General features: G+C 39.3%; 1 protein-coding gene across 1 annotated transcript in view; it reads right to left on the bottom strand.

Annotated features, from left to right (window-relative positions):
* Positions 1-1,010: 1,010 nt before the first annotated feature.
* The window catches only part of ADAMTS5 (ADAM metallopeptidase with thrombospondin type 1 motif 5), a 48,443-nt gene continuing 32,975 nt past the window's right edge, over positions 1,011-16,478 (bottom strand). The window contains exons 4-8 of the mRNA XM_075133302.1: positions 15,489-15,772; positions 13,487-13,670; positions 12,817-12,992; positions 11,491-11,666; positions 1,011-8,156 (exon numbers count right to left, since the gene is read on the bottom strand). Coding sequence (XP_074989403.1) covers positions 7,586-8,156; positions 11,491-11,666; positions 12,817-12,992; positions 13,487-13,670; positions 15,489-15,772 — 1,391 coding nt within the window. The 3' untranslated portion in view covers positions 1,011-7,585. The remainder of the gene's footprint in view (positions 8,157-11,490; positions 11,667-12,816; positions 12,993-13,486; positions 13,671-15,488; positions 15,773-16,478) is intronic.

The raw sequence follows: 16,478 nt of genomic DNA, 5'->3' as shown, positions 1-16,478 counted from the left end.
GCAGGAACACTACATACAGAAACCAATTCACTGAGACAGAAGTTGTCTTATCTGTACACTGCATTCATTTTGAAACTAAAGCCATCATATTTGTTTTGTCCCTGCCAATACAAGAGAAGACAGAAATCCACAAAGCACTCTTCATTTCCCCTTAGCTACTGTCTCATCATCTCCTGTCTCAGAATCTGCCTGAGCTCACCTACTTGAGGTCAGTAGTAGGCAGCAGAAGAAGGCTTACAGGGGAAACCTGGTGGAATGTGACCATTTGACCTGAATAGTTTTGTATCAGCATCTTTTGGGACATCACATAGATCTCCTCCTGACTTGGGTTTAAAAAAAAAATTTAGGTTGATAAAAGCCAGAACTAGCCTTTAAAAGCCAGAACTAGGCTATATTTATGTTGAGTGTGTTCTGCTTTTTTAATCACTGGAGAATGCCACTCCATCAACATATCAGTTCTCTACTCACAGAGATACTACTGTTTTCTTTCCTTTGTTATTTATACACAATTCCATCTCCTCTGTGCATACCTTATATGTTTCCATTACTGGTTTTTGAGTTTCATATTTTAACTATTCTTAATCTGGTTTATAGAAATGTGGCCTAAATTGCTTATTATGTGTCTTATTCTGCATGACTGAAGTCATTGGCCCTGCTCCTGGAATATGATACTCAGAGACTGATTTCTGCACTCACCTGAAATCAGTGAGGCTCCAATAGGGCTCTGTGACTGCAGTTGTCCACCTACATTCATCATATTTAAGTATTGGGGCAAATGCGAGCTTTGTGATTGTGAACAAACACATAGGTGTTTCCATTTTCCACAGAACACACAAAAACCGCTATGGAAGACCCCAAGCCCACCAGTACAAATGTATGATGTCTACATGTAGAAGAAGTGTATGCCTTGTTTTCTGGATGAGGTCAACCTCTTTTAGCTTGTACATCTTTGGGATACAATTGGGAAACAAGAGTCCACAGACATACCATATAGAATGAATATTTGAATATACGATACAATTTATATTTATTAATTTCACTGAAACCACAGAATCAAGTGTTTTAAAATTACAGCTGGTAAATTATACACAGGGAATAGTACATTGGTAAAGTATTGTCAGGATACAGTACAGATCTCATACAATGAAGTTCAAACAGATTTAGCCTATATAACAGATTATTTATGGTGTAAACTGGCTGACATGGTTGTGCTCTATTTTGTTAATTCACCTTAATTAGTCATTTATCAAAACAAAAATAAATTTTAGTAACATATCTCAGTTTCCCAAAAGGTACTGGTATTTCAACAACACGCTATGTAACGCCTCACTGAATATGTGGCCCCCAGTACAGCTTATTAAGAGGTATGTGAAATTAACTGGAGACAATAATTATGTGTTTTCCCCCTAGTCTTCCCTACGACACCTCTCATTTTGGTCCTACATGACTTTATGTACATGTCCCAGTGGTAGAACTGAAATGGATTATTAAACAACTGCCCCAAAGTGTTTAGATTCAGCATAATTCCTGTGTCTCACGAGACATTAGTAATGTACATTTGCATGACTTTCACTGAGTAATGCTTCAATGACGAACAGTGTTCACTGCACACTACATCACATTTTATAAGTCAAATTGTGCAAACCAGTTTATGATACATTATGAGAAATTCTGCATTTAGTTACAATAGTATAAATAGAAGCCGAATCATTCCGTGAAGTTACTCTAGATCTACATTGGTATAACAAATCAGAATTTGGCCCTGTATATGTGAGAATACTGGAGACCCATGTACCTGTCCATATATACAAAATGCATTTTTATATAGACTGAGTTAATCTATACATAGTCATACAGATACCTAATTGTTCAATTTTGAATAGATAAGATTTCAGCTGATATATACAGAAGTGTTTTTAATGTCCTGACAGCTATTGTAAATATCTAAGTAAGGAGAAACAACTGTGTGGCTTTTGTTTTTGACAATTAACACTGCATAGAGAAAGAAGCAGGACAACAAATCTGCCAAGATATTCAGGAGAAATATTGAGTGTCAGGAAACAAGTTCTCATTTCATTTACCCAGAAGATTGTTATTCTAGTTGGGTTCTTCCAAGACTTTTGTGTTACCACTGAAAACTTGAATTTGCAACAACAATGGGCCAGATCCTGGAGCTATGTCAATTAACTCCACCTGAAGATATGTCACTGACAATTTTTCTCATGCTAAGAATCACTACAGGTGTGCACATTAAAAACCGAAATAGCTGAAGGAACAGTTAATGGAGCTGACAAGTGTAAACATTAGCAAGCATTTGCAAAGTTACTGACAAATGTGTAGAGTTCCAAACTAGAGAACCAGCCTTATAAACAAGCCAATATTCTGTGCACTCATATGGATGGTAACAACAAACAATAACCCTCTTGGGAATGCTCCTCGTGACGAATATTAATGCAAAGCCATGTGTTGGCAACTATTTACAAACTATGCACTATTGCAGGGATGTGCCAAAAATAAACTCCCTGTTTCAGCTACAAATTGCAGTCCTCACTTAAGATAACGTTCGATTTTGGCAACCCCAATATAGCAAAGTGCTCCTTGCTCCTACCATTTCTTTGCAGAGGACAACATATAATTTTTCTTATCAGTCTTAATGAGAGGAGAATGTTTACCCAAAAAAGATTGTTCTGTAGGACAAAATGATTAACTCTCCTTCCCCAAAAGTCTATTTTTAGGGTCTGATTCAAAGCTCCCTGAAGTCAATGAACAGGCTTCCATTGACTTTAGTGGGCTTTGGATTAGGTCCTAAGTGAGGGAGAACTGTACACACTATATAAACGATACACAGCTGAATAATTTGGACTAGCTTGTTTGCTTTGTGTGGCACTAGCATTAAGCTGGAGTGATGAGAAGGTTATTTTGCATCATTAAATAAATGACTATACAGATGTTGTAAGTTTGCTTACACTGCTAATTTCTCCTCAAACAGGGCCCAGTCCAATTCCCATTGACTTCAACAGGAGCTGGATCAGACAAACTGTGGAAGCAGTGAGAGCTCATAGTCCTGTCCAGGGACACATTGTGGGCTTTTTGGCAAATGCACATTTGGATGACTTTTGTGTGTGTCTTTTTGAAGTGCAATATAGTATGCATGGCTAGAAAATACTGAAAATAAAATGAAGCAAGTGTTTCTGGTTGGCTTTTCGTTATACCTGACGATAGGAAGATGATAGTATTGAACTACGAGTGCTGATGTGATTGGAAAAGTAGCATATGTCACTGTAAATCAAATCCTACAGTATTTGTGGTATATTTTCTAAAAGGCACAAAGGAAGAACTATTCATAGTGTCCGCATTAATGTACAAGCGGTTGTGCGACTGAACGCTCACACACCATCTCGACAACTCAGACAAATTTCACTGTTGGAAGCATATACACATCTCCCATTCATTATGGGCCTGCTCCTGCTTCCACTGAATTAAATGGCAAAACTCCCATTGACTAGAATGGTCAATGATTGAGGCCTCTAATAGAATCTGTATGAAAGGAGAATCTGGCACTTGTGGTTCAATGATTTTTAGGTCAATGGGCTCTACGATTTGGTTGTTATGAGACTTCAGAAGCACATTAAGTATATCAAGGAGCTTTGCACACTGTTTCACAAAAGTTAAAAATCAAAACTTCTTTTGGAAAGGAAAAATCTGGTAGCAGAAAATGAATATACATATATACACTGTGTGTGCATATGTGTATACACACACCTATTTCATGCAGAAAACTTCCTTTAAAAAACAACCAAACAAAACAAACAAAACGCAAAAGCAACCAGTGCTACACATCATGTAAACTCAGAAAGTGTATTTTCCACACAAATATAAAGCATAAATAAAAAAAAAAAAAGAAAAGAAAAGATGATAGCAAAACATTTTAAATATAGAATTTGCACAATTGGTAATTTTGTTAAATAAGAATAAATAAATTCATTACATCCATTCACATACCAGCTGTAAAAATAATAAATTATTTATTTATTTTCAGTGCTGCGTTGCTTTTTTTACATTTGTGATGAACCCCCAAACTCCACTCTTCCCCCCCCCGCCCCATGGGACAAAACTGTTTCCACAGGAAGGTGACTAAGTTGAGTTTCTTGATCAACTCAGATCAAACGTAATAACCTTTGTCATAGTGAAAATAATTATTCTAAGAATGTGAGATGTCTTATGTAGTGTAAGACCCACCAAGTAATAGCGACACGAATGGAAGACAATGGAGATGCATCCCAATACATCAGCTGTGAATTTAGTACTGGAGACACGAAAGGAGATTCCTTCTGTGTTTTATTTCTACATAGAGAACATTATTTTGGGTTTTTGAATTGGGTTTCCATTAGCTAGAAGCATTTTCTGAAGCACTTTGGGCAAAACTCAGCAGTGATATAAACTGTGGTGTAAAATATTAATTGAATACTTAGGGACTAAGTTGGTAAAACAAGAGTCAAAATGATAAAGTCATGTAACTTGCGCCAAAATTGCATCCAGCAGATGCACAAAACAACTGTAACTGACACGTGGAGGGGCTGGAATTGGCATTGTAGCAGGAAAAGCAGCTAAAAGCAGGGTGTAAAATAAAGCAGGCAGACTTACCTTACTTTTCACCATCCTGTTAGCTGCTTTCCTTGCTATGCCACTCTAGGCCCCCTCACTGTGTAAGTTACACTTGTTTTGCATATTCACTGAATGCTAAATTGATGCAATTTATACTATCTTACTCCTTTCACCTGTGTTTTAGCCAACTTACTCCAAATGCATAACTTAAACTACTAGTTATACCACCACAAGATTTGGCCTGGAGACTTCTAAGGAAGTTGCTCCTCTTCATTTGAGTCCTCCCTCTCCTGCACCTGAGCAGTACATGTTCACTTCACAAGTTTCCTCTAGCACATGCCTTTTACTGTAAAAGGTTGCCACTCAGTAAGGGCCAAATTCAGCTCTGGTGTAACTTCACTGATTTCAAGTGTCTTTGGGACACTTGCTCATGATGCAGCTTTGGGGAGAGACAGGGAACATTCCACACACACGCACAAAGACAAATCTCACTCCCCTAATCAGAGCCTGCACCAAAGACCATTGAAGGCAGTGAGCTTTGAATCAGTCCCATTGTGAGATTGTTGTCTACTCCCCCTCACATTTTCTCTACAACTACAAAGTAATCGACTCTTGAACATCAGTCTGAAGATCTGACAATCCAGTTTCCGCTCAGTTGCCCAATTTTATGTATTTGGTAATCCCACTAAGGTGCTACATGAGTTAGAAAAACTAATTTTAGTTAAAGGATGGGTGACAGTGAAAGGGAAATATTCACTGTTTGGCTTGTTCTGATACCTACTTGTTACACAAAAACTCTAAGAAAAGTATACATTTGATCTAAGAATTCTTTAAATTTAGAATCCTTTGTGGTTTCATTTTCTGGAATTTGTATACCATCCAAAAAAAGTTTACTCATCACTGTTTAAAATATGAAAAATATGATTCAAACACAACTGCTTGCACATTCTGTCTTCATAAGTAATGTAATTTTAGAAGAGACACTGACACTGTGGGCATAGTCTTTCTTTGTAATGAACAGAGACGGAAAGTTTGGATCTGAACTGACTAAAAGTTTGGGGATGGTCAATGTCTGTTTAGATTCCTTTCATTCAATTAAGTGTAAGAATTCTAAAAAAAATCAATATTTTTTGTCCAGGTACATTTCTAGCAATAAGGCCACACTACTCTTGACAACAGCAGTTGGTCTCGTGTCTAGTAACATACCCACGCATCCAATTATCACAAATTAACATGTCCTGTTTCTATTAGTATAATTAATATATTGTACAAAAATAGACATTTCTCCAAGTTCCAAATGTACAGCTGTAGTAATTCTCTGCTATTTGAAAATGACTATCTGCTTTCTAGAGTTCAGAGTCCCAAATACATGCTTGTGCCAGTCTGAAGGGAAATTTCCCTTTTGGGCTTTGCAAACAAACCAGTTTCCTTTATTGAGTTACTGGTGATGTCAAAGACTGATCTTTTCAGAAGAGCCTCAGGGAGTCAGATTCCCTCAGTCCCTTAGGCTCTTTTGAAAATCCTGACTGAAAAACAGACATCTAATTACATACACTCAGACCATGTGGACAAACTGGTGGATAAGGTCTGGGTTAGAATCTATTTTGTTCTAATCTAGGTTCTATTAGGTGCATCAGCAGGTTTATGTAGACTTTAGGCAACATTTGTTCTTTTGGGGGCTTGGAATCAGCCCACTATTTGTTACTTGCCTACAATGAAATGGCCTTGAGCAGTGCCAGATCTTCTGTCAGATAATAACATGATCTGGAAAGAGTTGCTGAAAAACATGAAGAGCTTCTACCTACTCTGTGGAAACAGTCTTACTGAGATTGATTATATCCACCACATCCTGACGTGGTTTAACTTCCCTGTGACACTTAATCCTCCAAAATATGCAAGGTGTACGAAATGTGAATGACTTCTACAGCTTTTTAAAACACAATGAAACAAACTGAATTTTTTTTACAAACTTCTACTGGTAAAATGGATACCAGAGTTAGATATGGTGGACAAAACACTGATCAAATACTATTAACTGCTTGCTGTGTTTTTTGACCTTCTATAGTCTCTTCAGTAGATGTAGGTACATTACACATTGTTAGATTTCACATGGAAGCCATAGAGAAAACAACAGAGAAAGCAGCTGAGAACAGTCTCAAAATATCTGAGTTATCTGAACTGTAATTTTTGGTTCTATAACTTGCTTCTACAAAATAATATATGCCTTTATTTTATTTAAAGACTAGCAGCTATTGTTCATCTGCATGGCTGCTGAGATGCTCCCTCTTGTGAGAATTTCTTGGAGGAAGAGCATTGTTTATTATACAATTAAATTTTGCTGTCAGGAAATTCCTAGAATGGAAATGCATTTCCTGTTGTCAGAAAATTGTCGCAACTCTTAAAAACAACAGCAAGCTCTTCGTTTTCCAGTAAAACGTCCACAGCCATTTCTGAAAAATGGAAGAGGTCCACAATGGCTGCAGACATACTTTGGTCAATCACTTTGCTTATAGAAAGATTGTTTTTTTTTAATTAGTAGAACCAAGTGATATAAAGTGACATACCAAAGGGAAGACATTTATAAACTGTATAAAATAAGCTACTGTGGTATCATGGGTAAATATGACAAAGTTGTCTAAGGACATACTGTATTAGAGGTAGCTGAAAAGGGGGAGATGATTCTGTAACCTTCAAATATCCCATGATTGTCCATTCACTGGTTTTTCCTCTTCCTTTTTTGCAGACACAGAGGGCTTATAACAATTCTAATGTTTAGTTTCTGCGACATACTAAGATCACCCCACTGTCACTTAGAGCAGTGCACATCTTCATTTGGTCCAAATAGGCAGATTCTGCCCATAATTTGAAACTGTATGTAAGTACATTGAAGCGTTGGCTTCTGTCTGGCTAGGTAGACCTAATACTAGTATGTCAACAATGGCTTACTTAGACCTCTTTTTAAGAAGATCATAACCACAGGTTAACATTTTTTTAATAAGCACTGCTTAAATGCCGATGGTCTCTGAGAGAGAAGACATCCTTTAGCTAGTTTTCCATGCCCATCTTGGCACTGGACAGTCCTGGTATGCCATCCTGTGTCGCATGTTCGAGAACAAGAAAGCCAGGGTCCAGTCACCCACTGTGGCTGCGTGAGCTGTGGTGTTACTTTATTACTGTTGCTATTGCTCGTGACATAGTTAGTCATCTGCGTTTGCTTCTTTGGCACAAAGAAACTGTAACGGACATCCACTGCTTTAGTTGGGTCAGTGGCAAGAATCTGTACTATAAGAATCTCCTTTGTGGCAGAATGTCCCATTGCATGCAAGAAATCATCCTTGTGACTCCAGCCACTATAGTTCATGACAGTTCCATTGAGGTCAATGATTGTTTCTGAAGTGGAGATCATGTATTTGCCATTGACAAGATACTCACCATTTTTCCTCTTTAGGGCCAGGTAAGCTGTGAACCTGTTCTGGACTTTAGACTTGAACTGCCGGACTTTGATGTGAGTTGCCCCTGTGGGTATTTTCACTATATCCGTGTAGCCCTTACTGCAAGGAGGAAAGGAACATGTTAAGTAGCTAGTGAGAAATAAATGGACATGCTTTGAGGGCCTAATTCAAAGCTCACTGAAGTCAATAGAAAGCCACCTGTTGACTTCAATTGGCTTTGGATCAGGCCTTGAAAGCACTCGGCTTGAAGCTCATCTCAGATTGATGCTATCCAATTAATTTTTAACACGTTGTTCATTGTATTTTTTGATTCATTTTTATGTCCTTGAATAAAATACACTGCACTTACTTCAAATGACTTAATCTTTGGTTTCAGTACTAATATTATATGAGTTGGATTCAAGAAGAATGAACAATAACTGACAGTTTATATACCTGAAGCTTCTGCATTTGAGCAAAGGAGGGGAGATATGAAATTGGAAGCACATTAGGTTTGCCAAGGAGAGCTAAAAAGATATGCATCTGGAGCAGGTAGCCACCCCCTACAGCTGAGTCTCCATAGCAGTCCTCACTTCCCATGCAGAGCATCTATCCCAGTCGCCTTCCTATCTCTGACACCCCGACCTTCCATCGCTGTCTGCTTCCCCCTCCTCACGCAGAGCACCTCACTCTACCCCCACTTCAAATCGAGTTTCTGCCACCTCTGTATGCGTTACATTGTATTGGTTACAGCTGTTTCATACTGCCTTTGCTATAATGATGATTAAGGAAAGAGTGAGCAAGCTAACAGCTGGGTAAGGTACCTTGGGAACATTTAAAAATAATCTTGAACACTGAGAAAAAACTGTGTTTCCTTTGAAACTTCATAAAGCTAAAGGTTAATTGCAAAATGTCTAATGAAAGGCACGGTCAAATGTTTAACTCAGATAATTACAGCATCTTTACTTCATTTGTCAACCACTACTTGCAAGGTATCTTATTTCAATTCAGATTTAGAAAGAGATGTCTAATTCTTATACTCAAGGTCACAAGTATTCAGAATTGTAGGCTCTCTAGAATATCTAATATCTCAAGAGGGATACAATAAATCTAGAGAAATAATAAATACATCATTATAAACTATTAGCTGAACTGTTGATACATTTATTTTCACTTATAAATCTCTGACAAATAAGCTGATGCTGGAAGTATCACATTTGTGTTTGAAAAGGCAGTGTAATATCTTTTTAAAGTAAAAGGAAGGAATCATGAGAAAATGTGATAAAAATATAAAAAATGAAGATGTCTCTCTGGGAGCCAGTTAGCCGACAGGCCGCTATGTTTATGAAGTTTTGAGTATTTATGTAAAGACTAAGTAAATGTGCTACTCTAGATTAAGTACTTGTATTATTCCATTGTTTTCCTGGAATAACTAATGATTAAAATCGAGTTACACTGCCAGGAGTAATGAGGTACAGATAAAGTCTATGAATTGCACCATCCACCACTGCAGGAAATATTTGTATAAAATTACATTACATATTTACATAAGATACATATCCAAAAATCTGTGTTGAAAGAATGTTATTAAGGTTACAAACTCAAGAGCCCAAAAGTTAGGAAATGTCAGAATTAAGGTCGCTCAGGGAAAAAACAGTATGTGATCATGTAATTAAAGACTGTATCATAATGCAAAGACAAAAGATTGCACAAAAAGCCTTAGTTCTGGCATCTTCTAACTTCTGAGTGTTTGACTTTGTAACCTTAAAATTCTTTAACATTAAAAAACCCTTAGAAAATTACATTAAAAATTAAGAAAAAAGGCGTAAACAAATTCTATTACGAGCAATTTTTACAATGGGAATTATTAGGTAAATTTAATATAAGGAATATTACTGTTCCCCTTATAAATAGAAAAACAACAGCCACTGTTTTACTGTGAAGGATATACTGGTTGGACAGAAACTAATTATACCACTAAGATCAGTAATAATTCTGTCTTTTCTGTGACAAAGAGATTTTTTTAAATGGAGAGCTTTCTTTTAAATTAAGTATTGTATTTGTAGTGATGGTGGTAAAACTTTTGATCAACAACTTGCTGTAAATATTTTTAATTGAATAAAAAATCCATCCTTGCTGGCCAGCATTAATCACAACTGTTCAGCTGCCTGGGAAATAAGGGCCACCAAAGGTTGACTGATTTAGTTTCCATAGGTAGAGAGTGATATACAGACAATGAGATAATAAAGGCAATATGCTTGATTTGAGCACATGATTATAGAGGGATGTAATTTGCAACCATGTCTCTAGACTGCATGTAACCTAGCAAGGGGCAAGTAATAGTGCCAGCCCTCCAACAGAGTTGAGTTTTTCAATTCAATTTGTGACTCCATAGGACCCTCACAAGCACAGGTCACCTGGGAAATGCACCATGTCAGTGCATCACTTGACTGCTCCAGCCCCAACCCTTGCTGCCTGGTTCCCCACATTCTAGGGGATACTAACCTGGCTCCAGGCCCTCTGGTACACATCTATGGTTACAGGTAGCTTGTAAAACTACGCCTCTATTCCGGGCAAACTTTTCATTGCTGGGGCTGCAGCCTAGGTTCTCTAGCAGAACCTCAGAATTGAATTCGGTGCAGTGTTTTTCTCTGATTATTACATACCCTGGATAGTGTTAGGAAGCTTGTTTTAAGCATCTGAGAAGTGCAATAAAACTTAGGTCTGTCTGGGATGTCTTATATAAATGAAATTCATGAATAGAAATCTGGCACCCAGTCAGACTTGTGCCTTTACAAGGTCTTATGAGTAAGGCTATGTTCTAGTCACAGGTATTTTTAGTAAAAGTCATGGACAGGTCACAGGCAGTAAACAAAAATTCACGGCCCATGGCCTATCCATGACTCTAACTAAAAATACCAATGAACAGAACTTGGGGGTGGCGGATGGGGAGGGCTGCCTGGGGGCTCCGCGGGTGCTGTGGTTTCCGGCCAATGGCAGCTGTGAAGCTAGTGCTCTGGGCTGAGGCAGCCTGCAGAGCTGCCTGGTCATGCCTCCGCCTAGCAGCTGAGCAAGGGGGATGTCGCTGCTTCCAGGGAGCCCCACAGGTAAGCGCCGCCCAGAGTCCACCTCAGCCCATCCTGTGCCCCAACTCCCTGTCCCCTCCCACACCCAAACTCTACTGCGCGGCGGCACGGTGGCCCCAGACTGCCTGAGCCGCCCCTGAGCCGGACACACCGGCCGCTGCGGAAGTCACAGAGGTCACAGAAAGTCACAGAAGCCATGACTTCCGTGACCTCTGTGAGAAACTTGCAGCCTTACTTATGAGCAGTACTTTTACTTCTAACTTAGACACATCTATTCAGTAAGCTTCATTTGCATCTATAGTTATAAAAGCCTGCTAATAATTCTGCTTGCACAAAAGGGTACAGTTATTTCCATCCAGAATTATTACCTCTTTTTATTAAAGGTTCCCATGACTTTTGTGCAGCTGGAATTGTCTCCTCCACACACCCCACACTTGTCATATTGGAGCTTTGAACCGATGATGCCATCACAACCAGTTCGAATGCACTTTCCCCGGACACATACTGAATTACTGTATGGCCTACATTCAGTTCCGTCAGTCACCTAGGGAATTAAATCTTTGTTAGTTAAAACTGTAAAAAAAAAAAGATTTGCTTTTGTGTATTTGATTGGCAAGCATCGCTATTTATTTAGTTCAGCCACAGTATACCTACTGTGAGTTATCTAAAGCTGTACTATAAAGGAACAATTAGTGTAGTTTTTAACAGTGCCCTCTGCATGTTTGAATTCTAATTCACACTTTTCTGCTTGCTTGGCATTTGGTGTGATGATTAACAGAATACAGTTCTTATTCTGCCAGCCAGGACTGATGCAATCTAACCCTCAGGGCACTAAAGCAGCAGAAACATTAACAAAGGGGCCACAGGCATCTGACATATGGCTCTTCTGTTTACCCTGAGGCACTAAATCAGAAGTGCTGATTTAAGGATGATTTTATGAACAGTGATACTTTGCACTTATAGACAGCCTTTCATCTGACCATCTCAAAGTACTTTATAAAACCTGAATTAACTCAGCCTCAGAACATCTAGAGGAAGAAAAACACATAACTAAGGGATTCATAGGAATCACTTCACTCTTGATTCTACCATGTCATAAATAATAAACTTTGATCATAGGTCACATAACAGACCATTGGCTTTAAGACAGGTTTCAGAGTAGCAACCATGTTAGTCTGTATTCGCAAAAAGAAAAGGAGTACTTGTGGCACCTTAGAGACTAAAATTTATTTGAGCATAAGCTTCATGAGCAGCTGAGCTCACGAAAGCTTATGCTCAAATAAATTTGTTAGTCTCTAAGGTGCCACAAGTACTCCTTTCCATTGGCTTTAAGTGAGTTACTCTGGATTCATATCAGTGTAGCTTGGAGCAAAATTTAGCAGTTTACAGACAGACAAAGCAACTCCTTTCAACTAGAAAGATCCCAGTGTGCACTGCCATCTATAAAGAGAGAAATCTTTTCACCTATTATTGATGTGAAAGTAGTATTGACTGAATTAGCAAACGCAATTTCATGTGCATGCACATGTTTAGATGTGGAAAACTGTCTAATTTTAGAGGTCAGTTCTGGCCAACGCTCTTCTGGAACACACGATTAAACAAAAGGTATTCTTCTCCTTGGTACAGCCTAGCTACAGAGCTTTCCAAAATACCCTCAGAGCCTGGTACTGAAATTGTCACGGAAGGTACATTACCTTTGGAGAAAACACGACGTAGTAACCCGTCCCTTTGGCTCGGCAGGTGAGCTTGCACACATCTCCAGGAAGCACTCCAGCATACTTAGGGACCCATTCAACAAATGTTTTGACACCCTTTGCATCAGACTGATAGCCATTTCTTGCTTCACATTGTTCTTGTCGAAAGGCTTTAGCTGGAGAATTATCGTTCATCTCATTAGTGTTTAATGTAGGATATACTGCAAATGTCAGTATGCACAGCTACCTTCTTTGGTCTTATGATACCATGTTTAATTCACACCATCCCTCCTCCTTGCCCTAACACCTGTTAACGGCTTTTGAAAATCCTCTGAATCTTTTATTTTGGCAATGCTCCCATGACATTATAAGCATCTTAATGACAAAACTCTGCTCATCTGGTTCATTTCTGCAGAGCAGGGCTGCTCTTTATGGAATCCTCCTGTCAGTAGCCACCATCTCTTTACAGGGTTAATTATGCTTTTGAATTTAAACTGGGTTACAGTGACTTTGTTATCACTTGTAGCTAAAGTTTCCACATTGTGGTACACTTGGGGGAAGCTATAATGGACAGCTTCTTCTTTTTTTTTCTCCTATGGAGATTACTATTTACCATATAACAGGAACAAGAGCTGTAACATCAAGCAGCTTTGGCTGCTGCAGAACATACCATTTGCTGGGCAGGATGCAACGTTGCAGGAGCGATAGATGGCCCTCTTTCCAGTGCAGTATCGCCCGTTGTTTCTAGGAGCTGGGTTGTTGCAGTGACGATAGGCAAACTGAACCCCTCCACCACATGTACGGGAGCACTGTCCCCAAGGACCCCAGGAACCCCAGTTACCGTGGTTTGAAGCCTAGAACACATGAAACAGTGGGTTGTGAAAAAATGATTCAAACCAGAATGAAGATACTATATCTCAAAAGCACAGATACTTGTCCCCAAAATGGAAGATGTATTTCCTCTCGTTTAAACTGGGGCTTTCCTCATATTAGGATGTGGAGGAACTCTGAGAAACTTTTCACTTGCAGTCATATCCATTTACTGCCCTTGATCTTCATGTAGGTGGCATGATGTCCGGCGGAATTCTGGATGTGGGTCAAGGGCAGTAGTATATGGCCTAACTCTGCAGAACCAAATTCTACCCATTTCACTGGGAACAAACACTTCAATTTAAAGGACTCCTAATCACATTTCCATTCTTTCTTTGTAATAATTGCTCTGCCAGGCCCACTTCACTTAGCTCCACTCTGCCAAGGTAATATGCTGCTATTATTGATCATTGTGATCCCTGAATATTTAAGTAGTACAGTTGTATGCCACTGCTTGTGGTAAGGAGATATTGTTCTTCATCGTGGAGTCCTTTTGCTAGATTATCAGTTAGATAAATAGCCATGACCTGACCAACCTAAGCAAGATTATGTGACTCCGATTTGTATTTTAGATTTCTCAAGAAATGTGAATAGTGTTCATGGTACCTTTATCAAAATCACTTTTGTTTTCAAAGTGACACTTCACATGCATGCCAGCCATATCACAGAATGCTAATTAAATGATCTTCCTGAACTATATTGCTATAATCTTCCCCAATTAAGTGACTGTCTTTCGTTTATTCAGCACATAAACAGAAATACAAATTGAATTTCATAGCTGTTCTAAGTTCAAGATGCAAAGGTATGAGCTGGTAAAACAGAGCTTGGCAAAAGGAGTGTAGTTAAAGTAACTTCTCAACCAGTGTGCTAAAGTGCTGACAGGCATTGGCATAAGAGAGAGCAGTCAGATGCCGTTTGCAGCTAAGCTTGCCAATCAACTACCTCTGTGCACAATGCACCACTTCCACTGTAATTACACTTCTGAAATGTATGCATTTTATACCAGGAGGATGGGAATATGTCATTTGTGAAAATACAGTTATACAAAGAAAGAATGCATGTAGGTCTGAATCATTCTAACATTTCTTAAACATTCTCACAAAGCTGTTTGGGGCAGGGACCTTCTTTTAGGATTTATCCTGTTTCTCGCACCAGCGCCGTGCAACATGAACTTCAAGCAGCTCGAGATTTGCACTGGACAGTCCCCCCGCCGATGGAGAGACTCCATCCATGTAAAGGTGGTGGAGGGGCTCTGTCTCCTCTTGTACCAGCTCTGATACCCCCCGCTCAAAAAATCTGTTCGTGGTGTCACAGGCGTGCTGAAGAGGAGCTCCAATATACCTGATTCTCCACCGGTTTAAGGTCCTCAAGGACCTTTTCTTCTGTGATGTAAATTAAAGCTGTGCACGTTTAACTTACGTCAGTGGTGCCTGAGAACCAGGGAGCTATGAAGGGGAGCCTGACAGCCCCTCCATCTCCTGAGTTCTACCTCACCGCAGAATCAAGGTCTATATTTTAAAATAATGTTTCCAGTTTCCCTAGGGTGAAAGCTCCAATACCCTGGGAGAAGAAAACGTGCTTCCTGACATTCAGCAACATTTTTCCAGAGGTCTCAGAAGAGGGTCTTCACAAGCAACAATTTAACTGCATATCAGATAAACAAGAAGGCAGTTTTTACTCGATAGACTATGGGCGTAACCCTGCCAATGCTCCGTCCCTTTAACACCCATTATAATCAGCACATTGCAGGATCAGGCCTTCTAAGATTTCCCCAGGCTTTGGCCCTTGGAGCACTAACATACCGAATAATATTTCTTCTTAGTTTTGTCAACACATTTTCCTTGGAGGCAGATCCTTCCTTTCCCACATGGTGTCCCCTCCACAGCAGGTAGCTTCTTGGTCAGACACACCATCTGACCTTGGCGAACAACTGCACACCACAGGCGAGAGCATACGTCCATCCCAGGACACACTGTGTACTCAGGTCCAAATGCCAGTTTGCACTGACGAATGGCATCGTACGTTTGTCCTGGAAGCTCCTCAGGGCCCAAGATCTGCTTTCGTGGTTGGTCAAGTAAACAGTTCCCTGAAAGAACAATCCAGTTTATTACTCACTTCCTTGTTATCTGTACTATAGGACCTGTAGCTTTCAAGCTGTGATAACGATTATGGACCTGATCCAAACCTCAATGAAGCTAACAGAAATACTCCCATTGACTTCAGTGGGCTTTGGATCAGACACTGTTATTGCAACTGGGTTCTCTATCTTCAGCACTCCAGGGAACAGGTATCAAACTCTTGTTTGTCTAGCTGTTTATTTTGTCCTGTGGTGAGCCCTTCCTCCCTGCCCCCCCCCCCAAAAAAAAAACAAACCCCAAAACCCCTATAAACATTAGGGCACTGAACTGCACTGAGGCAATTTGGGACTTGCATGGTGTTTCACTGTATCTGAGTTCACTCAAAGTGGGTTCCACTCTATTTATCAATCTGTGATTTGAGGCATGATCAAGAGTCACATAAAATAAGCAAAGCTGTCATTTGAATTTTGAGCCAGAACATTTGAAAAGGCAAAGCTGCTAAAGGAAAGCCAGAAAATGCATGAAAAAATAGATCTGTAGCCAGTAGGGCCCTTTAAGAAAAAAACATCAGTTCAAAGAAAAATATAAGCAGCAAATCAAAGGTTATGTTGGTGGTAAATTTAAATTGGGCTCCTCATGTAAAGAATCACAGTTAGCCACTTCTGGACCCAGTTCTATTAATCTTTAAATAAAAAAGAAAATAAATTAAAATAT

Source organism: Caretta caretta, chromosome 1 (genome assembly GCF_965140235.1).
Source record: "Caretta caretta isolate rCarCar2 chromosome 1, rCarCar1.hap1, whole genome shotgun sequence".
NCBI lineage: Eukaryota > Metazoa > Chordata > Testudines > Cheloniidae > Caretta > Caretta caretta.
Note: the sequence above shows the minus strand (reverse complement) of the source record. Positions and strands in the feature narration are given on the sequence as shown.